We start from the raw sequence: 26354 nt of genomic DNA, 5'->3' as shown, positions 1-26354 counted from the left end.
AAGGAAATTGTCTAAAATTGGAGTGGAGGATACGTGTGTGTGAATGATAATGAATCGCTTGTTGGGATGTGTTTGTTGCGTAAGGATGCATATGTGGGGAAACCCGTTTGAGGTGTCAAATGGTGAAGTATACACTTTGAAAAATGGAGTTTGTCAGAGTGACCAGGAGTGGTCTTATTTTTATTCATTGTATTTCTGAAGAACAGAGGAAGATTGCAGTGGGTCTCAGAAGAATCTGGACAACTAAAGTTTTGTGTTTTGAATTTCGGGAGTAGAGCACCCGTCAAAGGAGTCATCTCAGGGGTGATGATGGATATTCAAGTTGAATACCTGAAGATAATTCCTGGTGTGGTTGGTGCCCGGCGTCTGACCCACTGGGTGAATGGCGAACAAGACGAAAGTCTGTTGGTCCTGTTGTTTTTTATGAAGAGCAAATACCTACGCAAGTGTTGCTTGGTTTTATAAGATATGCTATAAGAGGCTTCGTCCCCAAACCCCTGCATTGTAAGAATTGTAAAGGATTTGGTCATGTTTAAAGTGTGTGCAGACGAACAGAGTATACTGAAGAACGTTGTGTAGAAGGACGACGGTGTTGCAATTGTGGTGGGGATCATGATTCTGAGTTCCTGGAGTGCCCTGTAAGGGTGAAGGAGACTGAGGTTGCAAAAGTTAGGGCGGTCAATCGAATCTCCTATGTGGAGGCGATTAAAAGAATTGAGAAAACAAGTGATGCTAGTGAAGATATGGTAGTGGATACACCACAGCCTGTAGTATCTTTTGACTGGAAGCAAACATTTACTATGTGTGTTAAAAAGGTGGATTTTGTTGCGTTCATTGCCACAGCTATAAACTGTACAGCACAAGTCTCAAAGAAGTCGAAGAAACTGGACATCATTGTGGCTGTGGCAGAAAAGTTTTTGGGACTTTTTAAAATGTATTTTACATCTGAAGACTTGTAAGGGGTACTGGCGCCGGAAGACCCGCCCTCCCATGTTCCCCTTGAGCCTGTGTAAGCATTAGATCAGTAAAAAAAAAAACCAGAAAAAAACATTTTTGAGTTTTTTTAGTTTGTTCGTTTTTTTGTTCTGTTTCCATCCCGCAGAGTAGGTGGCGGGATGCACATTCAATTGTGTGATTGCCAATATACCATAGAAGAAGAATGGATGTAGCTATAAAAATGAAACGTGCCCGCCCTGTGATGGTACGTTAGCATCAACTTCGCAGCGGTACATTGACACGTGTCTTTTCAGGTTAGCTTGCAAAAATAACAATTCCTGTCTGTGTTTTGAAGGCCATGCTTGACAATGTTATTTTTGCTTTTCCTAGCTAGCGTCCTACAGCAGTAGCCATGTGCAGTAACTAGCTGGTAACTTTAGCTAGCTAATTGACAACAGGTAGGAGAGCTCAAAGGGCTTGTTTGAGCAACTAACGTTAACTAGCCAGATAACTTTAGCAAGGTGGCGCCTTTGTGAAATTATGCGACATAGATATAGCTAGATTTTGCAATACTTTAAAAAACTCTGAATAGTCCCGACTATTGAATATGCGATGTAAATTAAGCTAAACCGCTAACTAGCAACTATCTTTAATTGCGCCATCCTCAAAGGTTTACCCAGCATTATCCTGCTGCGAAAGGTAACTAGCTACTTGTCCAGTGTTGCTGAGCTAGCAATGCCCAGACAATCGCTTATGCGTGGACCATATCATGGCAAACTGACAAATGTTTTCAGGCTCACTCAAGCCACATGTAGCTTGCTAGCGAGCGTCTGGACGGTGACGTGGGCACACAGTTGTCGTTAGTACTAGCTGTTCCTCAAGGTGCTATCCAAGGTACTGAACCGTGGCAGTCTAGATTAGATGGTAATATTGATATGCTGCCAGGCTAATCTGGCAATTTTAGTTAAGATTTATCAGATTTAGTTAAATTTTATCAGAAAGCGCATGACTTCACAATCATCATGCCCTTGAATCTATGAACATGCTCTGTTTTGAAAGTGTCAGTCCTGAGTGCGTGTAGGGCAGTAAGATGTCGATGGTCCTGTTTGCCTTGGTGATGAGGAGTACGGATGGTCTACCCCTGTCTGCCACCACAGACTATGAGCAGGACGAAGGCCTACAGGAAACCAAGAAGCAGATCAAAACTCTGTCTGAGAAACTCTCCACTTTCCCAAGCCGCTGCTCCCTGAAGACAGGAAAGTTCAATATCCAGTAAGTTTGGCTTAACTGTGAATCATAAAGTGGTATTATCAAAGATTTTATATTAACTCTTGTAGTAGACTGATATTTTCACCACCCAAAGTTGCTAGCAGTTCTCTATACCCCCCCAGACTGCATCCGAAGCCTTGTCCTCCGAACATGTGCAGACCAGCTGGCTAGAGTTTTTACGGATGTATTCAACATCTATCCCAGTCTGTTTTCCCCACTTGCTTCAAGATGTCCACCATTGTTCCTGTGCCCAAGAAAGCAAAAGTAATATCGTTCAGTTACCATCACCCTGTAGTACTCACTTCTGTCATCATGAAGTGCTTTAAGAGTTAAGGAGCATGACTTCCAACTTACCCGACACCCTAGACCGACTACAATTTGCGTACTGCCCCAAAAGATACACAGATGACACAATCGCCGTCACACTGCCCTATCCCATTTGGACATAAGGAATATCTATGTATAATTATAATAAGGCTGTTCTTTGACTAAAGCTCAGCCTTCAACACCATAGTGCCCTCCAAGCTCATCACTAAGCTCAGGCCCTGGGTCTGAACCCATCCCTGTGCAACGGAGTCCTGGATTCCTAATGGGCCAACCCCAGGTGGTGAAGCTAGGCAACACCTCCACAACACTGATCCTCAACACGGCAGTCCCACAAGGGTGCGTTCTCAGCCCCCTCCTGTACTCCCTGTTTACCCATGACTGTGTCCACGCATGTCTCTAACTCAATCAAGTTTGAAGACGACACAACATTGGTAGGCCTTATTACCAACAATGACGAGACAGGGTGGAGGTGAGGTCCCTGGCGGAGTGGTGCCAGAATGAAAACAACCTCCCTCAGTCAACAAAATGAAGGAGCTGATCGTGGACTTCAGGAGACAGCCGAGAGAACACGTCCCCATCCACATCGACGGGGCCACAGTGGAGAGGTTGAAACGCTTCAAGTTCCTCGACGTGCACATCACTGACAAACTGAAATGATCCATTCAGTGTGAAGGCGCAACAGAGGCTGAAGAAATTTGGCTTGTCCCTTAACCTTCACAAATTTCTACAGATGCAGCATCGTGAGCATCCTGTTGAGCTGTATCACATCCTTATATGGCAATTGCACCATCCACAACTGCAGGGCTCTCCAGAGGGTGGTGCTGTAAGCCCAACGCATCACCGGGGGGCACACTGCCTGCCCTCCAGGACATCTACAGCACCTGGTGTCACAGGAAGGTCAAGAAAATCATCAAGGACCTCCGCCGCCCAAGCCACGGCATGTTCACCCCGCTACCATCTAGAAGACGCAGAGAGTACAGCTGGGACCGAGAGACTGAAAAAAAACGTTTAGATCTCCAGGCCATCAGACTGTTAAATAGTCACCACTAGCTGGCCTCTGCCCAGTACCCTGCCCTGAACTTAGTCACTGTTACTTGCCGGCTACCACCCGGTATTCTACCCTGCACCTTAGACTGCTGCCCTATGTGTACAGAGTCATTCAACACTGGTCACTTTAATGTTTACATACTGTTTTACCCACTATTAACCACCATATGTATATTCTGTATTGTGGTCTAGGCTTATCCTATATAACTACTGCTGTAAACACCTTTTCTATTAATTTACTGTCCATAATGGCTATCCACACCATCATATATTTATATTCTGGACTGATATTGCTAATTATGATATTTCTTAATTCCTTCATTGACATTTTTGAGATTTGTGTGTATTGTTGGGTATTACTGCACTGTTGGAGTTATAAAACATAAGCATTTCTCTGCACTTGCAAAAACCTCTACAAAATGTGTCCGTGACCAATAATATTTGATAGTATAATTTTGCTTTGAATGGTGTTAACACTGTCATTTTATAAAATGCTTAGAGATGGTCTGTTTACATGGAAATGGGTTATTAGCTAATTGGTCCCATTTTAAGACAGCAGATATTGGCTTGAATAAAAAGGAGTGTGTATACACACACTCTCATCCCTCTCCTGCAGCAGGGTTGGTTGGCCATCCACTCTACAGTCTGAAGCCTCATTTGATATCTCAAGGTCCTTTAATCAAGGCTCAACATTGGCCTTGACACTGAAGGAAAGTAACTGAGGACGTGCCAGACAGCAATTAAATCACTGGTTAATTGAATGGAAAGATTTAAAGATCCCTTTGGGCCATGCTTAACTCGGATGTATTGCACCTTTTTTAAGGGGTTGTTCTCCGGGTGGGTGGAGCCTTTAGTCAGCCCCTGCCTGGCACGCTCCAAATGACTGTTATTCATCATAAGCAGAGAGGGGGGAGAAGCGGGAGCTCGCTGTTCCCACTTCCCCCTCTCTTTTTAATGCCTGTTGGGTGAGTCGTGTTTCTTTCTGTGAAGTTATTTACAGTGGTAAACATACTGGCATCGCTCTGCTCTACAATGCAGTCACACAACTAACAAGCCTTCAAGCCACCTGATGTTAAAATGTTGAATAGATTTTCTGTAATTTTATTGATGAATTTGTTGGAAACACCGGTGGTGAGGATTTTTTTGTGTTAGGCTATATCTTAGATATCATTCTCCAAACAGGTGGTATGATGCCAGTGTTTGTTACAGACAATTGAATTTGGTCTTGAAGGTCATCACATGCAAGGACATTTCTTAGTTTTTCTGATTTGGTTGGTGTACTTCCCACTGTTCAGCACTGCAATTGCAATAGATGCTGGTTGTGTGTTAGTTTCACCAGTTCTCTGGGACTGGGATATCTGGTGGTGTGTACGGAGAACTGCCCCAACGCCCTGGCCTTCTGTTTCCTGGAAGAGATGCAGAGCCAGTTTCTCGACAGGTGCGATGGCTTTCTCATCCGCAACGCTGTGAGGCCTTACTCCTCCAGCGACTTTGGTGAGTCTGTTTTCCCTAGCCTGGTCCCATGTCTGTTGGTCCTGTAACCAACTCATATGGTCGGTATGGCATGACAACATGATCTGTGACCCGGCTATGTTTTTCCTACAAATGATATTTTGCCTTACTGTCAAATCAAACAGGGTTTCCCTGTTTTTGAAGCAACACTTTTTCAAATTGAAACCCTGTTGTACCTATATAATTACTATTATCATACTAATCAAGTAACGGCAGATGCTGCCATGACGTTCCTTTCCAGCGTAGGTTGTATTTTTAATACCATTTAGTTTTTTTTTACTGGCACTTCCAGACGACTTCCTCCAGGATACGAAGCAGCGCTACAATAGCCCCTGCTCTCTGACCTCTAAGATCAGCCTGGCTGACATGCAGTCAGAGCTCAAGATGATACCGACATACCAGCTGTCCCCTGAGGACCTACGGTCCGGCTTCTCGCGCCGCAACGTCTTACATTACAAGAGCATGAGTAAGTTCCACACATGCACGCACCGGGGTTTCCGTTAGCTGGCTTTTGGCTGGATTTTTTTTGTTGATAAGCTGATGAATAATATTGGTGATGGCCAACTGTCCGGGATAAAACAATTCCCATTGCGACATGCTTTTTAGCCTATTCAATGATTGACATGCCAGTCGACGGAAATACATTTGACTGGTCGATCTATAGGTTAATTTGCATAATTTAGTTGAATTAAATTGGCACGTGTACAGTATATTCGTTATGCATCTTATCACACGCGTACAGCATACAGATACAGAGCATTCTGCTGCAGCATCTTGTGGTGCTTTCAAGACAACTGGCAACTAAAAATACTAGGTCAAATCATGAAGTCGGTGATCTTCAGGTTGGAAAGTGAGCTCTAGAAAGAGGCCAGAGTTCCCAAGTTGGATGACAGTTGAAATAGATTTTTACAAGTCAGCTCTTTATTTTTCTTTATTCCCCAGTTGTCTTGAGTGCTCGGAAGTGAGATCTTTCCGAGTTCAGTTATTTTGAACGCAGCAAACTGAAGGCAGGCTTATTAATCAGTGTCACACCACTTTGTAATGAGCTGGAGGCAGTATGTATTTAGAAGACATGCTTCATTGTTTGAAACCTGAATGTTTAAGTACATATGAGGCATGTCAAAGTGGCCTATTAGATCTCTATTTCTACATTTTATAATTGATATTTTTATCGGTCACATGAAACTGCTCACATGTGCAGTGCCATTTTGACAACTGTTTTCCCTCTAATTGCATTATGGGACAAACATTACTGCCTTGTGTGCATTGCTGCGCTTATAATGTGAATAAATAGTTTATCAACATCTTTTAAGCTAAACGTTCTGATCTGTTGCATCACTCATTGCTTTTTAAAATATATTTGTTATTTTAATGTGACCTAGGCCTACTTGTATGAATTTGTTCCAGAGTCTGTTTGGATAGGCTATTTCTTTCTTGACAAGCTGACCAATAGAATAGGTAGCCTGAGGCCTTTTTCAATCAAAGCACCTAGCTGCCTTTGATGCTTTTAGGCACTGTAAAATATGACTCTACACAAGCTTTAACATAATCACTTAACTGTGTACTGAATGACAAATGGATTTCATCTGCATTCCATCCACCTCATTCTAATCTTCCCTTATCCCATTTACCTAAGCCTTTACTGTAGGTATCTCCCATTGTCACGTTAGCACATGTTTAAAATGGCTTCCATCCATTCCATACCTCATGGGCAGCTTGGTTGGAAACAGAGCCAAAGTTAATCACATGAAAGCCCTATGGGGCAGCTCTCTGAATGACACCTTACCCTGCAGCTGTTTGTGTGTGTCTGGCCCGCCACTCCATTAGTGATCCCTGACTGAGACAGGCCTCCATAGAGCCCCCCCCCCCCCCCCCTTGCCTGCCTCTCCGGACACTCTGGATCAGTAACTTCTGACACCTTCACCTCTGTAACCCCAGCTAAGTGATTCTGCCCTGGGTCACCACAGCTCCTCTGTCTCCCTCAAGAACCACTGCTTTCCTATTCACATTTCTTCTCTCTCGCTGTGGATATGGGAAGAGTAGGAGGAATGATAATCACATTGTTTTAACGTTGAAGTTAAGATTCCACATTTTGGGGTGAATCGGTGGTTTCTTTTTAGATGTTGGGAGAATTCTAAGATTGCACATGATGGTGTAGTGCAGGGCTATTCAACTGGAGGCCCGAGGGCTAGATCTCACCCTTTTATCAATTTAGCCTTGCCTCTTGTGACAGGCTGTCTGATTGATACCTTGTCATCTTAAAGGCTTGAAAGAGGAACTGAAAAATAAATGGTTGTAAGTCCGCAGTCTTTAAAATAAATGAAGTACTTTTATAAAGTAAACGCTGATGGCTAAAACAAATGTTTTTCCCACAGTCAGGAAACACCTTTTCAGGGAAACACAGGCCCTGATTACACATTGCAGGCACCTGTGCCGATTAGCCACTCCCACCAATTAGGAAATACAACTGGTACTGTTTGGAGATGGGAAAAGTGCAGTTTATGGATTAAATGGATACTGAGTTGATACAGAAAATAAATGGCATTGCATCACAATGAATACTTTGAATCAATTAATAAATATACATTTATTCCATAGTGAACATTAATTAAAAATAAATCTGACCTATTGTCAAAATGACAAGTGCTACTAGGCCTATTAGTTTGGTTTCTGGCTGTTTCTAGCGCTAATTTGGCATGTAAAAAAACCAATTTGCTATGATTTTGGCTCTTTCAATGGTTTTGACTATAAGCTATTATGACCCCATGCATGAAAACGAAGACTCCAAATTTGAGTCTGAAGGAAGTATGTTCCAGGAACACTTACTGTACGTGCCTTCTGTTTCTCTATGATGCAACATGTTCATGTAACGTTACAACCTAATGACTGGGGGAAATTCATTCAAAGCATTCTTCCTTCAGACTCAAATTTGGAATTGGGCTACTTGATTGCCATCTATTTGTTATTTATGACTTTTATTGAGATTATGGCAAGGTCAGATTCAAATATGTTTCTTAAAACAGAATCAGATAAATAGCTTGCTGGTCCATGTTTTCACTATCTCTGTGTTAGGGGAGTAAAGAGAACATTTTGTTTTCAGAGGATTTTAAAACAACCTGATTACTGTAATCAACATTTTAAGTGCTTTGTATGGTATGTGTTTTTGACCACATTCAGCAACCCTGGCATCCAGTAGTCCCATTGGATAACATGTCCTAATAAGCTAAGAAAACCCTGTTCAGACTCCTGATTACCCCAAACACGTTCATATGAGATTATGAACTAATCATTTAGCTTTAGTGTCACCACTCATTAATTGTTTGTCCGCATCACTTTGAGGCCATTCTAGAGTGAGCTCAGCATCCCAAAATCTTGAGCTGTGGTGGAGAAGCAACATGAGGAAGATGGCAGGGGTTGTATCTTGGTTTTTGTTGGTGTCTGTCCCCTCCAGCAATTCACTTTTTGAATATGTGACCCCCATAAAAATCTAGTTGAATAGCCCTGGTGTAGTGCTTTACCATTTCTTTCACCTATTCTCAGAACCCCTAAACTTATCCTGCTCTATGTAGCTATTTTAATATTGATATGAATTTAGTCACGCCTACTTTACACCAAACCCTAAGTCAGTGAAGTCTCTGGCAGGGAGTGTGTATTGTGATGTCCTTCAGGATGTGGCTGTATCAATCAGAGCTTCTTAATGTGTGTATGGCTCATTGGCCAGCAGGTCATTACTGCTGATTCTTTACAGTTCCCTTCCTCTCCTCCCAGCTCCCAGCCAGCTGCTTGAGCCGGTGTCTCTACCTGGCATCATGTCCTGTGTGCTAAGCATCTTCTGTGGAGGCCTCAATCTACTCCAAGGGTTTCATGCCATAGAGGGCTTTATGCAGGTACAGTAAGACCAGAGAGATGCATTGCATTTTATTTCATTCTATGGGTATGACAAAAGTGAACACCTGTAACTATATGTAAAACCAAGCCTTCATAGGAATCATTTAAATACCTCTTAGTTGGAGATGAGCTTAAGCATTTCAGGAGCTATTTTTGTCCAGTGCTTTTGTTAGCTGGTTGTTTCCGGTTTCACCAAGCCTTGTTGTGAAAGGCCTACCTGCTGCTGAACATTAATTTACCTCCATCTATACTTCTACCTCCTTACCCATCCTGTGCATCTGCAGAGTTACAACGACGAAGACTTTAATGACATGATTGCCTTTTTCCTGGGCACAGCAGGCTGTTTGTATCAGGTAAGTGATAGCTAGTAAGAGTAAGAGCTGCTTGCTTCTGCCTGGCTGACACTGTGCTGAGTGACTAACAACCCTGCACTTTACACCACAGCATGATTTACGTCACAACTCTGTGTACAGAGGGGGGTGTTAGACCAAGATGCAGTGCATTTGGAAAATATTCAGACCCCTTCCCTCTTTCCACATTTTGTTACAGCCTTATTCTAAAATGCATTAAACTAAAAACATTCAGCATCAATCTATGCTACCCCATAATGACAAAGTGAAAACAGGTTTTCAGAAAATGTTGCAAATGTATTAAAAGTAAAAAGACACCTTTACACAAGACTCGAAATTGAGCTCAGGTGCATCCTGTTTCCATTTATCATTCTTGATGTTTCTACAACTTGATTGGAATCCACCCTTTGGTAAATTCAATTGATTGTACATGATTTGGAAAGGCACTAATAAAAAATTTTTTTTTATTTATTTGTACAGGCATTCCTGAGTGTTAAACTAGACATCGGTCGATACCAATGTTGGCATTTTCAGCTATATGCACGTCAGCTTTGACATTGGGGTGTTAAACTAGACATATATAGATGCACAATATATCGGTGAACATATCGGAATCGGACGATGCCTAGTTTAACACCCCGATGTCAAAGCTGACGTGCATATCTATATAACGTAGGTACATGACTTAATGACGCCATGGAAAATTGTGCCCTATATGTGCAACACAGCATTCCTAAACTAGCCCACAATGTATGCTGTGTGGATCGAGCAGTCAGCAGAGTAACAAAACTTCAGCAAGACAACTCAAAGTGCGAAATCCATTGAAGCCAAGATAATGGAGTTCATTGCCCTTGACAATCAACCGTTCTGTCGTGGGTGATGTTTGCTTTCGCTGACTGGTCGAGCACCGGCACACTACCAAGTGCGCTATTTTTCAGATGTTGCACAGTAATGGCGTCACTGCTATTAGCTTCACAACACATACTATGGACTGCCATTTGCGTCTTTGCGCATGAAGATGCAGTAGCACTCTCAAAGCTGTACAAAAGTCTGCCTCTGGAAGCAATGTCCGAACAATAGCTGTTCGTGCGGAGCTTAACGAAATAGGTTTCCGTGGCTGAGCAGCCACACCATGCACAATGCCAAGCGTCGGCTGGACTGGTGTAAAGCTCGTCGCCATTGGATGCTGGAGCAGTGGAAACACCTTCTCTGGAGTGATTAATCATGCATCACCGTCTTGCAGTCTGTTGGACGAATCTGGGTTTGGTGGATGCCAGGAGAATGCTACCTTGCATAGTGCCAACTGAAGTGTGGAGGAGGAATAATGGTCTGGGGCTGTTTCTCATGGCTCGGGCTAGGCCACTTAGTTCCAGTGACAGGACATCTTAACGCTACAGAATACAATGACATTCTAGATTCTGTGTTTCCAAATTTGTTTCAACGGTTTTGGGGAAGGCCCTTTCCAGTTTCAGCATGACCGTGACCCCGTGCACAAAGCGAGGTCCATACAGAAATGGTTTGTCGACTGACCTGCACAAGCCCTGACCTCAACCACATCGATCACCTTTGGGATGAATTGGAATGCTGACTGCGAGCCAGGCCTAGTTGCCCAACATCAGTGCCCGAACTCACTAATGCTCTTGTGGCTGAATGGAAGCAAGTCCCCGCAGAAATGTACCAACCTCTAGTGGAAAGCCTTCCCAGAAGAGTGGAGGCTGTAATGGCAGCAATGGGGGACCAACTCCACATTAATGCCCATGATTTTGGAATGAGATGTTCGACAAGCAGGTGTCCACATACTTTGGTTGTGTAGTCTAGCTCCAATTTTCACATTGTACTCGATGTGTCCTTGGGTACATTGAATGTGCAAAAAAATATGTATTTGTTTTAATAGTCTATGGCTTTTATTGATATCTCGTAGTGGATTGACGCATGCACTAAATTGGGGCATCCCGGTTTTAAAGTCATTGAGCCTAACTCTCGGTCAAAATTGGACATGGTTTCAAAGCAAAAATATTAGTTTTCTGCAAGCGATATTCTTTTTCAATACAATGCAGTAGGTCTATTCTCACAGTTGACCTTTTCTCTCTGCAGTTTTACCTGTTTTGTTACTTCTCTGTGAGGAGGAACAGTAAGTCATTCCTGGCCTTCGCCCTGATCTGTCTGTCCAACATCTGCCTGTTTGAACTGAGGAACGTCTGGCAGATCCTCTTCCACGTGGCTGTAGCGGCCTTCATGACACTACAGATCAGACTGAGGCAGCTGCAGTGCAAAGCTCCGGGCTACAACGTCTGACAAACAACAAGAAGGGAAAAAGACTAAAACAAACCAACTTTGTCTGACAAATACCCAGAAAGATACTTACCACCAACAGCAAAACCAGAAACCACAATGTCTAAGGAAAAGAGGCATCTCTGCCTTTATCTTCCTCACGTTGCTTCTCCACCACAGCTCAGGACTGATGGATGCTGAGCTCACTCGTGTGACCTCAGTGATGCGGATTAATGGGTGGTGCCACTACAGCTAAATGATTAGTTAATTGGCTAATACTCATGAATGTCTTTGGCGGAATTAACAGGAGTCTGAACAGGGGTTTCTGTCTTAGACTATTATGACATGTTAGCAAATTGGACTACTGGAGACCAGGGTTTGTGAATGTGGTCCTCTTTTTGCCATGTGTACTGTCCAGTGAGGTTAGGTCAGTACTCAGCTGTCATTCTCTGAATCCCTGGCATCCCATACGTGTCTCACATGTTTAGACCATTTTTGTAGTTAGGCAATTGTTTTTGTTGACATGGCTAGTAAATATTTGTGTTGATTATGAATTTACCTTTGAATAAATGATGTGCATGATTATGGTCTACTTTTATTTTGGACAGTGATTTTTAAGCCATACAATTATGCACACTCACTAAGCCTATAATGTCCATGTTTTATTTTTTGCTGCAGGCATCAGTCGTATGCTATTGCTTGATAGCTTAGTTGGGTATGGCAGATGTTTAAACAAAGGATGTAATGTGGTGTTCTCCCACTGTCAGCACTGGGAGGACAAGCTAGTCAACTGACAGACCCTCCCTGGTGTAGAGGTGGTAACAGCCACTGCTGGAATGGATTGATCTGTGAGCCCTCACCAACCCCATATTTCAGGGTATTAGTTAATTAAATGATGAGTTGAGGAATTGTGCCAAGAGTGTTATGGTTTTTATTTTGGGCGTATCCATGGCCAGTGTCAGTCAGACTAGATCTATTATCTCCACTCATGCAGTGACTAAACATGTATTAAAAACATTTGGAAACTATCTACATGTATATCTGGGGACTGACTACTGCACTGATTCAATCCTTAAAGGTCCAATGTTTTTTAATATCATTTCTGAGTAACAATTAAGAACCTTAGTGTTTTCAATTAATATGGTCAAAAATAAACCCAGCTTAGCAAAGAGCAATGTCTCAAGCAAGAATTTTGCTAGGACTGTCAGTGGTCTGAGGGAAACTGAAAACTAGCTGTTATTGGCAGAGGTTTGGAACTCTTTTGGTCTGTTAACAAATGTATGGCTTGGTGATGTTACCAGGCAGGTCAAAACTACATAACACCAAAACAATCTGAAATTTCACGTGGTCATTTCAAACCACTCTTACACTTGTGACGACCCTCCCACTCTGTCTGCCATATTCTTTGCTCTTGTTTTCCTTATTATAGGATGTCGGTGGGCAGAGCCGGGATGGTCGTCATCGAAATGGGACATGCCTGGGTTTGTCCCGGAATAAATAGACCTTTTCCCCATTCATTGAGGAGACTCTCCCTGCAGACACACTGTTGGATTTTAGTTGTGGCATTTTTGTGACTGTTTTTGGTCGTTTTGCTTTGGTACCTTTCAACACCCCTCATTATTACATCCATGCAAGCAACCACTCACTTACACTACTGACTACATACACCATTGTTAATTCTATATTGTTTACTTTAGTTAAGGAATAAATATATTTGTTATCACTACGTTGTCTCCCTTTTTTGTTATGGGCTTTGAGCCGGTTCATGACACACACAAGGTATTTTCTGTATTAGTCACACCTCATAGATGTCTATCGCCACACTAAATAAATGAAACATGTTTTGGACTGCACTGGGCCTTTAAGATTTGTCATTGACAATGGCCAAAACATATTAGCCTGTACATCTTAACAGACTTACTCTCCAGTATGAAATGGGTCATAAAACCGTTTTGATGTTGGCTATTTGGACTGACATAATTCTACAATCCATGTAACTACACAAAATCAAGACGATAGTCATTTTACATACGACTTTTCTGATGTGCACGAAGAATTTGACTTAATCTTCTATTACATGTTTCATTTGAATTTCCCCTTATAAAGAGCCGACCCAGATATCTGGCTGCAACACCTATTCAGTTACAGAAGCAGAGTTTCAGGCAAGAAGCAGTGAGAGGTAGGCATTCTGGGAGACTTCATGGTGATTACCTCATTATTATTATTATTAGTGTGTTCAATATTAGAAGCAGCAGAAATTTCGTCCAGAGGTACATGGAGCTCTTGGCTCAATATTCCTCTGTTCTTAATCAGGAAGTGTGCGGTTGAATGCAGATGAAGAACATTTGGCTGTTATAAGGGGGAAATTGTAGCTCATTTGTTATGCTATTTCTATTTGGACGCAAATGAGTGGCCGTCAGAGGCCTATTTGTGACTATTCTAATCTACTCCCACAGACATAATTAAGGCTTTTTTCTCACTGCCCACAGCATCCATGGCCAGCTCACAGGTGTGGTGCTTTAAAGGGTAAGGACTATGTCATCATTTAACAAGATGACCATTGTATTATGAGTCCTGCTTAAATCACTTCCACCACATGTACTGTAGGCTACTTACAAGTATATTTAAAAAATTATTATTATTATTCATTCAGCTTTGTAGGGAATATAGTGATATCCTAAATCATTATATTGCTTTCATCTAGCCAATATCATAGCTATATCATTAGTGAAGACAAGACAAAGGGAGACACTATTTAGTACAGCCTATCTATTGCGATCCTTGTTATGGTATCAATGACAGTGCACTGCTGCCCCCATCTGGACATCTAGAGGAACAATCAACTCAAACACTCGGCAGGTTGGTTGGTAAGTTCTCTTCTCTTCCTGCCAGTACCTGCTTACAGAAAAGGTTCCACTTTAGGGGCGGGTTGTTGAAACAGAAATAGCCTACCATTTGGATGGCAAAATACAGAAAAAATAAATAATGATATATACACTGCTCAAAAAAATAAAGGGAACACTTAAACAACACAACGTAACTCCAAGTCAATCACACTTCTGTGAAATCAAACTGTCCACTTAGGAAGCAACACTGATTGACAATAAATTTCACATGCTGTTGTGCAAATGGAATAGACAACAGGTGGAAATTATAGGCAATTAGCAAGACACCCCCAATAAAGGAGTGGTTCTGCAGGTGGGGACCACAGACCACTTCTCAGTTCCTATGCTTCCTGGCTGATGTTTTGGTCACTTTTGAATGCTGGCAGTGCTTTCACTCAAGTGGTAGCATGAGACGGAGTCTACAACCCACACAAGTGGCTCAGGTAGTGCAGCTCATCCAGGATGGCACATCAATGCGAGCTGTGGCAAGAAGGTTTGCTGTGTCTGTCAGCGTAGTGTCCAGAGCATGGAGGCGCTACCAGGAGACAGGCCAGTACATCAGGAGACGTGGAGGAGGCCGTAGGAGGGCAACAACCCAGCAGCAGGACCGCTACCTCCGCCTTTGTGCAAGGAGGAGCAGGAGAAGCACTGCCAGAGCCCTGCAAAATGACCTCCAGCAGGCCACAAATGTGCATGTGTCTGCTCAAACGGTCAGAAACAGACTCCATGAGGGAAGTATGAGGGCCTGACGTCCACAGGTGGGGGTTGTGCTTACAGCCCAACACCGTGCAGGACGTTTGGCATTTGCCAGAGAACACCAAAATTGGCAAATTCGCCACTGGCGCCCTGTGCTCTTCACAGATGAAAGCAGGTTCACACTGAGCACGTGACAGACGTGACAGAGTCTGGAGACGCCGTGGAGAACGTTCTGCTGCCTCCAACATCCTCCATGACCGGTTTGGCGGTGGGTCAGTCATGGTGTGGGGTGGCATTTCTTTGGGGGGCCGCACAGCCCTCCATGTGCTCGCCAGAGGTAGCCTGACTGCCATTAGGTACCGAGATGAGATCCTCAGACCCCTTGTGAGACCATATGCTGGTGTGGTTGGCCCTGGGTTCCTCCTAATGCAAGACAATGCTAGACCTCATGTGGCTGGAGTGTGTCAGCAGTTCCTGCAAGAGGAAGGCATTGATGCTATGGACTGGCCCGCCCGTTCCCCAGACCTGAATCCAATTGAGCACATCTGGGACATCATGTCTCACTCCATCCACCAACGCCACGTTGCACCACAGACTGTCCAGGAGTTGGCGGATGCTTTAGTCCAGGTCTGGGAGGAGATCCCTCAGGAGACCATCCGCCACCTCATCAGCAGCATGCCCAAGCGTTGTAGAGAGGTCATACAGGCACGTGGAGGCCACACACACTACTGAGCCTCATTTTGACTTGTTTAAAGGACATTACATCAAAGTTGTATCAGCCTGTAGTGTGGTTTCCACTTTAATTTTGAGTGTGACTCCAAATCCAGACCTCCATGGGTTGATAAATTGGATTTCCATTGATTATTTTTGTGCGATTTTGTTGTCAGCACATTCAACTATGTAAAGAAAAAAGTATTTACTAAGATTATTTCTTTCATTCAGATCTAGGATGTGTTGTTTAAGTGTTCCCTTTATTTTTTTGAGCAGTATATATATATACACACACACACACGCACACTGTGGACAGTTCATTAGGAACACCACCCCGTTTACGAAAATATTTTGCTCCTACAGACATTGAATCATGTGGCCGTGGCTTGCTATATAAAGCAGGCCGACAGGCATCAATGCATTTAGTTACTGTTAGATTGAATGCTAGAATTGGCAAAACAAATGACCTAAGCGACTTTGAGTGTGGCATGATCGTCGTTGCCAGGCACGCCGGTTTCAGTATCTCTGAAACGCAATGTTGCGACTTGTCATTCAGGGCAGGTGGCCCCACATTTGTTTTCGTGTTGCCTGTTTTGCGTGTTATTTTGGCATTAATAGGTGTCACATATCAGTTTGCAAAGAATGTAAAAAAAAAAAAAAAGAAGCTGCATACAAACATGGTCTCTTTTTTACTTTCTTGAGTAAGGCAGCTCCAAAATGCAGGTGTTTCAGCCTTACTCAGTGCTTTCTGTGGTGGTGGGGCAGCCAGCGGAAAATACGGAGCCTAGTGGTTGGCGATGTTCTCTAGTTGCGCCTTGATTGATTGGCTCAGTGTTCTGTCACTCATGCGGACACTAGGTCACCTCCAAATCTAAGGGTAGAGCTCGAAAACTCAAGTTACGACTGTTATCTTGGAACTGGGAAATCTGACTTCAGTGAGTTCAAGACAACTGGGAACTCGGGGGGGAAAAACCAAGCTCCGACTGGGAAAATATGTTTTGAATGGTCATCCAACTCGGAATTGTAAGTCAGGAACTTGGACCTCAGTCTTGAGCTATGACCTGAAGATCACTGACGTCGTCATGAAATATTCCTTGTTTTTTTCAGTTCTCAGTTGTCTTGAAAGCACCATAAATACAGAGAATGGCAGACTATGATGACAAAACTTGCCCACGAAGGACCGCCGCACCACCTTCCTGTTCAAGTGAGCACAGCACAATAAGGTGAGTCCAAAAATGTCTTGTATGCTGTAGCATAAATAATGTAATATGCCAGGGAGATATGTATACTGTAGCTAAGAAAGTAAACTTAGTGTATGTTGTGTAGCAAGCTGTTAGTAGCCCATGTGCCTCACCCTAATAATTTGGACTCTTTTCCCCTCTTAATTTCGGCTAATGTTCTGACTTGGTGGTGCACATGTAGCTTATAACCTGTTTTAGAGAAATGTAATCATTGAATATTGTAAGAGCTTTCATTGTCTGCTTATTTGCCCACTTTATTTGTCCTACGGTTCTGACTTGGTGTACAGGAAGAACAGTGTAATTATGTCGCTGTACATTTCAAAGTGCTAAACAAATAGTTATATTGAATACGTCCGTCCTAGCTCGCTCATTAATGTCTTAGTCTAAATTATGGATCTTATCCGCTTGCGGTCCCCTTATGCCATAGTTTGTACATCTCAATTATCAGTAGAAACAACATTTGTTTATGCAAGTACGCCATATAAGCTACAGTACCAGTCAAAAGTTTGGACACACCCACTCATTCAAGGGTTTTTCTTTATTTTTACTATTTTCTACATTGTAGAGTAATAGTGAAGACCACAACACTATGAAATAACACATGTGGAATCATGTAGTAACCAAAAAGGTGTTAAACAAATCTAAATATATTTTATATTTGACATTCATCAAAGTAGCCAACCTTTGCCTTGATGACAGCTTTTCACACTCTTGGCATTCTCTTAACCAGCTTCACGTGGAATGCTTTTTCAACAGTCTTAAAGGAGTTCCCACATATGCTGAGCACTTGTTGGCTGCTTTTCCTTCACTCTGCGGTCCAACTCATCCCAAACCATCTCAATTGGGTGGAGATCGAGTGACTGTGGAGGCCAGGTCATCTGATGCAGCACTCCATCACTCTCCTTCTTGGTTAAATAGCCCTTATACAGCCTGGAGGTGTGTTGGGTCATTGGAGAGCAAGATGGCACCGAAAGAGAGCGCTGCCTCGCTTCTAGTCCTTAGGAAACTTTGTGGAAGCGGATCCTTTGTACCCAGGGCATTTGAACTGATTCCAGAGGCCGACCCAAAACATCGCCGCCGGAGAAGGAGACGGAGTGGTCTTCTGGTCAGACTACAGAGGCACGCACACAACCCACCACTTCCGAGTATATTACTCGCTAATGTCCAGTCCCGAGATAACAAGGTTGACAAAATCAGAACAAGGGTTGCTTTCCAGAGAGACATCAGGGATTGTAACCTACTCTGTTTCACAGAAACATGGCTCTCTCGGGATATGCTGTCGGAGTCGGTACAGCCACCTGGATTCTCAGTGCGTCGCGCCGACAGGAATAAACATCTCTCCGGGAAGAAAAAGGGCGGGTGTATGTTTCATGATTAACAACTCATGGTGTACTTGTAACAACATACAGGAATACAGTGCCACTGACGTGGCCCGCTACCAAGGACTGTGGGTTCTTCTTCTCCGTGGCAGACATGAGTAGGACATCTGGTGTGTTTACGGACATATTCAATCTCTCCCTATTCCAGTCTGCTGTCCCCACATGCTTCAAGATGGCCACCATTGTTCCTGTACCCAAGAATGCAAAGGTAACTGAACTAAATTATCACCCCGTAACACTCACTTCTGTCATCCTGAAGTACTTTGAGAGACTAGTCAAGGATCATATCACCTCCACCTTACCTGTCAAACTAGGCCCACTTCAATAGGTCCACAGATGATGCAATCGGCATCACACTGCACACTGCCCTATCCCATCTGGACAAGAGGAATACCTATGTAAGAATGCTGTTCGTTGGCTATAGCTTAGCATTCAACACCATAGTACCCTCCAAGCTCATCATTAAGCTTGAGGCCCAGGGTCTCAACCCCGCCCTGTGCAATTGGGTCCTGGACTTCCTGATGGGCCGCCCCCAGGTGATGAAGGTAGGAAACATCTCCACTTTGCTGATCCCCAACACAAGGGTATGTGCTCAGCCCCCTCCCGTGCTCCCTGTTCACCCATGACTGCGTGGACATGCACGCCTCCAACTCAATCATCAAGTTTGCAGACGATACAACAGTACTAGGCCTGATTTACCAACAACGACGAGACAGTTTAAAGAGAGGAGGTGAGGGCTCTCGGCGTGTGGTGTCAGGAAAATAACCTCTCACTCAACATCAACAAAACAAAGGAGATGATCGTGGACTTCAGGAAACAGCAGAGGGAGCACCCCCCTATACACATCGACGGGACAGCAGTGGAGAAGGTGGAAAGTTTTCAATTCCTCTGTGTACACATCACTGACAAACTTAAATGGTCCACCCACACAGACAGTGGTGAAGAAGGCCGAATAAATGTGGCTTGTCACCTAAAACCCTCACAAACTTTTACAGATGCACAATTGAGAGCATCCTGTCGGGCTGTATCACCGCCTGGTACAGCAACTGCACCGCCCACAACCGCAGGGCTCTCCAGAGGGTGGAGTGGTCTGCACAACACATCACCGGGGGCAAACTACCTGCCCTCCAGGACACCTACAGCACCCGATGTCACATGAAGGCCAAAAAGATCATCAAGGACAACAACCACCCGAGCCACTGCCTGTACACCCCGCTACCATCCAGAAGGCGAAGTCAGTACATGTGCATCAAAGCTGGATCCGAAAGACAGAAGCTGTTTTTCAATCACAGAGAGGCTGCTGCTTAAATCCAGACTTGAAATCATTGGCTACTTTAATAAATGGAACACTAGTCACTTAATAATGGCACTTTAATAATGTTTACATATCTTGCATTACTCATCATATGTATATACTGTATTCTATACTATCTATTGCATCTTAGCCTATGCGGCTCTGTCATTGCTCATCCATCTATTTATATATTCTAATTCCATTCCTTTACTTAGATTTGTGTGTATTAGGCATTTGTTATTGACTTGTTAGATATTGCTGCACTATGAGAACTAGAAGCAGAAGCATTTCTCTACACTCGCAATACCATCCTCTAACCATGTGTATGTGACCAAGAACATTTTATTTTATTTGTCCTGTTGAAAAACAAATGATAGTCCCATTAAGTGCATACCGGACAGGATGGCGTATTGCTGCAGAATGCTGTGGCAGCGATGGTGGTTAAGTGTGCCTTGAATTATAAATAAATTACTGACAGTGTCACCAGTAAAGCACCATAACACCTCCTCCTGCATGCTTCACGGTGGGAACCACACATGCGAAGATCATCCATTCACCTACGTTGCATCTCACAAAGACATGGCGGTTAGTACCAAAAATCTAAAATTTGGACTCATCAGCCCAAAGGACAGATTTCCACCAGTCTAATGTCCATTGCTCGTGTTTCTTGGCCCAAGCAAGTCTCTTCTTATTGGTGTCCTTTTGTAGTGTTTTTTTTGCAGCAATTTGACCATGAAGGCCTGATTCACACAGTCTCCTTTGAACAGTTGATGTTGAGATGTGTCTATTACTTGAACTCTGTGAAGGATTTATTTGGGCTGAAATTCCTGAGGCAGGTAACTAATGAACTTATCCTCTGCAGCAGAGGTAACTCTGGGTCTTCCTTTCCTGTGGCGGTCCTCATGAGAGCCAGTTTCATCATAGCGCTTGATGGTTTTTGTGACTGCACTTGAAGAAACTTTCAAAGTTCTTCAAATGTTTCGCATTGACTGACGTTCATGTCTTAAAGTTTCTCTTTGCTTATTTCAGCTGTTTTTGTCATAATATGGACTTGGTCTTTTACCAAATACGGCTATCATCTGTATACCACCCCTACCTTGTCGCAACACAACTGATTGGCTCAAACGCATTAAGAAGAAAATAAATTCCATAAATTAAATTAAGTTATTTGAAATGCATTCCAGGTGACTACCTCATCAAATCAAATTTTATTTGTTACATACACATGGTTAGCAGATGTTAATGCGAGTGTAGCGAAATGCTTGTGCTTCTAGTTCCGACCATGCAGTAATATCTAACAAGTAGTCTAACAATTTCACAACAACTACCTTATACACACAAGTGTAAAGGAATGAATAAGAATATGTACATAAAGATTAATGAATGAGCGATGGCCGTGTGGCATAGGCAAGATGCAGTAGATGGTATAGAGTACAGTATATACACATGAGATGAGTAATGTATGCTATGTAAACATTATATAAAGTGGCGTTGTTTAAAGTGGCTAGTGATACATTTATTACATACATTTTTCATCATTAAAGTGGCTAGAGATGAGTCAGTATGTTGGCAGCAGCCACTCAAAGTTAGTGATGGCTGTTTAACAGTCTGATGGCCTTGAGATAGAAGCTGTTTTTCAGTCTCTCGGTCCCCGTTTTGATGCACCTGTACTGACCTCGCCTTCTGGATGATAGCAGGGTGAACAGGCAGTGGCTCGGGTGGTTGTTGTCCTTGATGATCTTTTTGGCCTTCCTGTGACATCGGGTGGTGTAGGTGTCCTGGAGGGCAGGTAGTTTGCCCCCGGTGATGCGTTGTGCAGACCTCACTACCCTCTGGAGAGCCTTACGGTTGTGGGCGGAGCAGTTGCCGTACCAGGCGGTGATACAGACCGACAGGATGCTCTCGATTATGCATCTGTAAAAGTTTGTGAGTGTTTTTGGTGACAAGCCAAATTTCTTCAGCCTCCTGAGGTTGAAGAGGCGCTGCTGCGCCTTCTTCACCACGCTGTCTGTATGGGTGAACCATTTCAGTTTGTCCGTGATATGTACGCCGAGGAACTTAAAACTTTCCACCTTCTCCACTACTGTCCTGTCGATGTGGATAGGGGGCTGCTCCCTCTGCTGTTTCCTGAAGTCCACGATCATCTCCTTTGTTTTGTTGACATTGAGTGTGAGGTTATTTTCCTGACACCACACTCCGAGGGCCCTCACTTCCTCCCTGTAGGCTGTCTCGTTGTTGTTGGTAATCAAGCCTACCACTGTAGTGTCGTCTGCAAACTTGATGATTGAGTTGGAGGCGTGCAAGGCCAGGCAGTCGTGGGTAAACAGGGAGTACAGAAGAGGGCTGAGAAGCGCCCGTGCTCAGGTCTGTTCAACGCTGGTCCGACCAATCGGATTCCACGCTTCAAGATTGGTTCGATCACATCGACTGGGATATGTTCCACATAGCGTCGGACAATAACATTGATGAATACGCTGATTCGGTGAGCGAGTTTATTAGCAAGTGCATCGGTGATGTTGTACCCACAGCAACTATTAAAACCTTCCCCAACCAGAAACCGTGGATTGATGGCAGCATTCGCGCAAAACTGAAAGCGCGAACCACTGCTTTTAATCAGGGCAAGGTGACCGGAAACATGACTGAATACAAACAGTGTAGCTATTCCCTCCGCAAGGCAATCAAACAAGCTAAGCGTCAGTATAGAGACAAAGTAGAGTCGCAATACAACGGCTCAGACACGAGAGGTATGTAGCAGGGTCTACAGTCACTGACTACAAAAGCTGGTTGAGAGAATGCCAAGAGTGTGCAAAGTTGTCATCAAGGGTACTTTGAAGAATCTCAAATATAACATATATTTTGATTTGTTTAACACTTTTTGGGTTATTACATGATTCCATGTGTTATTTCATAGTTTTGATGTCTTCACTATTATTCTACAATGTAGAAAATAGTAAAAATAAAGAAAACCCCTTGAATGAGTAGGTGTGTCCAAACTTTTGTCTGGTACTGTATGTTTTTTTAAAAGGCAGTAAATGAGGCTGAATGAACTGTTTCGCTGCCAGACAAGGCTCCGCTGATAGCCAGGTGTATTGTTGTGTTGTGTAGTGGCTATGCTGGCATGCATCCCAATTATAATTTTTTTTGTTTGCCCCACCAAGATTTACATGCTAAAATCACCACTGTTGAAATGGCTGGCCTCCTGGGCTTTTCACGCAGGACAGTGTCTAGGGTTTACCGAGAATGGTGCAACAAACAAACAAACAACATCCAGTCAATGACAGTCCTGTGGGCGAAAACAGCTCGTTGATGAGGGGGAATGGCAAGAATCATGTAAGCTAACAGGCGGGCCACAAACAGGCAAATAACGGTGCAGTACAACAGTGGTGTGCAAAACGGCATCTCAGAACGCACAACTCGTCGGCTCTTGTCACATATGGCTATTTCAGCAGATTACCACACCGGGTTCTACTTCTATCAGCTAAAAACAAGAAGAAGCGCTCCAGTGGGCACACCATCACCAACACTGGACAATTGAGGAGTGGTAAAACATTGCCTGGTCCAATGAACCCCGGTTCCTATTGCGTTATGCTGATGGCAGACTCAGGATTTGGCGTAAGCAGCATGACTCCATGACCCCATCCTGCCTGGTGCCACGGTACAGGCTGGTGGCGATGGTGTAATGGTGTGGGGAATGTTATCCTGGCACAAGTTAAGTCCCTTGATACCAACTGAGCAATGTTTCCATGCCCCGAAGAATTCAGGCTGTTCTGGAGCCAAAGGTGGGTCCGATCCAGTACTAGATGGGTGTACCTAATAAACTGACTGTATGGGTGTACATCTAAACAACCATCCAAATATAATAAGGTTATAGAAAGGCACATTGGATGCCACATAAAACAGGCATTTCCAACAATAAGTGTGACATTTTAGTGGTTTATTTGAATGTAAAAAAAACAGCATAGTGTTTGACATGATAGAAAGCCAAGACAACCGAAGGTTTGCCTCTGACTAAAAATGCACTGATGCCATTTCTCTTCTCCTCACCACTCCTTTATCTAAGGAACACCTCATGAGGTTCATCCTACCTCCAAGTATAGGGAGAGGAAGGGAGCCATGCCCCACTGCCCCCCTAACAGAGACTGTCTGTCCCATCACCTGAAATGTACCCCTCTCAAAGTCAAGTTTGAGAACGAATGTTAAAGGTAAATGGAATTCAATGGCACTGTATTTTCCTTGCTTATTTTCAAAGGCCCAGCAACTAAAGTACAATCTCAACCTCCTATAAAACCTTATAACACAACCAATGACACACAACAGTAAAGAAAAAGTCACAAGAGCAAAAAATGGCACCATTTTGAGGAGTGGAGAGGGACGTAAGAGGGTAGGAGAGTTTCAGTTAGAACTGATTAAAGACCAGAGGATAAGACATCTAATGGGGCTGCTCTAGTAAAACGGGCATGCGACCCAAATAACATACTATTGCCTTCATAGTGCACTACTTTTGACCAGGGTGTGTAACCCAAAAAGCATACTATTGCTTACATAGTGCACTACTTGTGACCGGAGCCCTGGTCAAAATTTGTGCACTACATAGGGAATAGGGTGCAATTTGGGACACAACCATGAATAAAACCATACAGCAGGTCAAAGGTCAAAATGAAAACATATCCACATGGACTCCCACAAAGCTGGTCTTTACTTTATTTAACAAGGGTAATGTCATCAGTATATTATAGCCTATAGAATAAAGGCCTCATTGGAGAACATTGGACATTCATTGGGTCATACTATCTGATTGAACCAGGGTTGGTGGGATGGGGTGGGGGACAGTAGCAGTGTAGTTCAAACAGGCTTCTTAGAGCACCAAAACTATATCTATGGACTGACTGCAGGGTGTTAATAAGGTAAAAGAAAATGGCCTTGCCACAAGTGCAGGCAACTGCTTGATATCTCCCACCCCTTGCGAATGTGCATGATTGTAGTAGGTCTCTGTCAGCTATGTACATTTGAATACACTTGGTGTTTATTTATAGATGTCTCTCTCTAATATATTAATGTACAAAATATAGAATCTAAAATATCTGATAGAGTTTGGTGTTTTGGAGTCAAAATACAAAATGTTGAAAATACAAAAAAGCTTTCATTGACATCCTCGGTTGAAAGTGTTTTCAGCATGTGTCTGTGTGGGAGGGGGTCTGTGTGTTTTGTATGTGTGTGTGTACAGTGGCAAGAAAAAGTATGTGAACCCTTTAGAATTACCTGGATTTCTGCATAAATTGGTCATAAAATGTTATCTGATCTTCATCTAAGTCGCAACAATAGACAAACAGTCTGCTTAAACTAGTAACACACAATTATAATTTTTCATGTCTTTATTGAACACACCGTGCAAACATTCACAGTGCAGGTTGGAAAAAATGTAATAACTGGTTGACCCTCCCTTGGCAGCAATAACCTCAACCAAACATTTTCTGTAGTTGCGGATCAGACCTGCTCAACGGTCAGGAGGAATTTTGGACCATTCCTCTTTACAAAACTGTTTCAGTTCAGCAATATTCTTGGGATGCCTGGTATGAATCGCTCTCTTGAGGTCATGCCACAGCATCTCAATCGGGTTGAGGTCAGGACTCTGACTGGGCCACTCCAGAAGGCGTTTTTTCTTCTGTTCAAGCCAATCTGTTGTTGATTTACTTCTGTGTTTTGTGTCGTTGTCCTGTTGCATCACCTAACTTCTGTTGAGCTTCAATTGTTGGACTGATAGCCTTACATTCTCCTGCAAAATGTCTTGATAAACTTGGGAATTCATTTTTAAGTTGATGATAGCAAGCTGTCCAGGCCCTGAGGCAGCAAAGCAGCCCCAAACCATGATGCTCCCTCCACCATAGTTTACATTTGGGATGAGGTTTTGATGTTGGTGTGCTGTGCCTTTTTTTTCTCCACACATAGTGTTGTGTGTTCCTTCCTTACAAACAACACAATTTTAGTTTCATCTGTCCACAGAATATTTTGCCAGTAGCGCTCGGGAACATCCAGGTGTTCTTTTGCGAACTTCAGACATGCAGCAATGTTTTTTGGACAGCAGTGGCTTCTTCCGTGGTGTCCTCCCATGAACACCATTCTTGTTTAGTTTTTTATTTTAGTTAGTTGACACTCTTTAGTTGACTTTAGTTGACACTCTAGGACTCTTATTAACCTCATTGAGCATTCTGCACGGTGCTCTTGCATCTTTGCAGGACGGCCACTTCTAAGGAGAGTAGCAACAGTGCTGAACTTTCTCCATTTATAGACAATTTGTCTTACCGTGGACTGATGAACATCAAGGCTTTTAGAGATACTTTTGTAACCCTTTCCAGCTTTATGCAAGGCAACAATTCTTAACCTTAGGTCTTCTGAGATCTCTTTTGTTCGAGGCATGGTTCACATCCGGCAATGCTTCTATTGAATTGCAAACAAACATTTTGTGAGTGTTTTTTATGGGGCAGAGCAGCTCTAACCAACATCTCCAATCTCGTCTCATTGATTCGACTCCTGACTCCAATTAGCTTTTG

At 43.3% G+C, this 26354-nt stretch overlaps 1 protein-coding gene across 4 annotated transcripts; it reads left to right on the top strand.

The window, feature by feature from the left end:
- Positions 1-1131: 1131 nt before the first annotated feature.
- On the top strand, positions 1132-13326 carry LOC115160941 (vesicle-trafficking protein SEC22a). 4 transcript variants are annotated; one of them, XM_029711507.1, is made up of 7 exons: positions 1132-1201; positions 1996-2208; positions 4910-5073; positions 5384-5557; positions 8860-8978; positions 9264-9332; positions 11424-12183. In XM_029711507.1, exons 2-7 carry the CDS (start codon positions 2027-2029, stop codon positions 11622-11624), a joined length of 909 nt encoding a protein of 302 aa, XP_029567367.1. In that variant the 5' UTR covers positions 1132-1201; positions 1996-2026; the 3' UTR covers positions 11625-12183. The 4 variants fall into 4 exon arrangements, with proteins under 4 accessions (XP_029567367.1, XP_029567368.1, XP_029567364.1 ...); XM_029711508.1 differs by lacking the exon at positions 11424-12183 and adding an exon at positions 13030-13326 and having other exon boundaries at positions 1148-1250; XM_029711504.1 differs by having other exon boundaries at positions 1148-1250.
- Positions 13327-26354: the final 13028 nt, after the last annotated feature.

Source organism: Salmo trutta, chromosome 24 (genome assembly GCF_901001165.1).
Source record: "Salmo trutta chromosome 24, fSalTru1.1, whole genome shotgun sequence".
Classification (NCBI taxonomy): domain Eukaryota; kingdom Metazoa; phylum Chordata; class Actinopteri; order Salmoniformes; family Salmonidae; genus Salmo; species Salmo trutta.
Note: the sequence above shows the minus strand (reverse complement) of the source record. Positions and strands in the feature narration are given on the sequence as shown.

What these genes read in the sequence shown, in the direction of transcription:
- LOC115160941 (XM_029711507.1), top strand. Translation starts at nt 2,027, where the DNA reads ATGTCGATGGTCCTGTTTGCCTTGGTGATGAGGAGTACGGATGGTCTA. An exon ending in CTTACATTACAAGAGCATGA is followed by an intron (nt 5,558 to 8,859) that starts GTAAGTTCCACA and finishes CTCTCCTCCCAG; the next exon opens with CTCCCAGCCAGCTGCTTGAG. An exon ending in CCATAGAGGGCTTTATGCAG is followed by an intron (nt 8,979 to 9,263) that starts GTACAGTAAGAC and finishes GTGCATCTGCAG; the next exon opens with AGTTACAACGACGAAGACTT.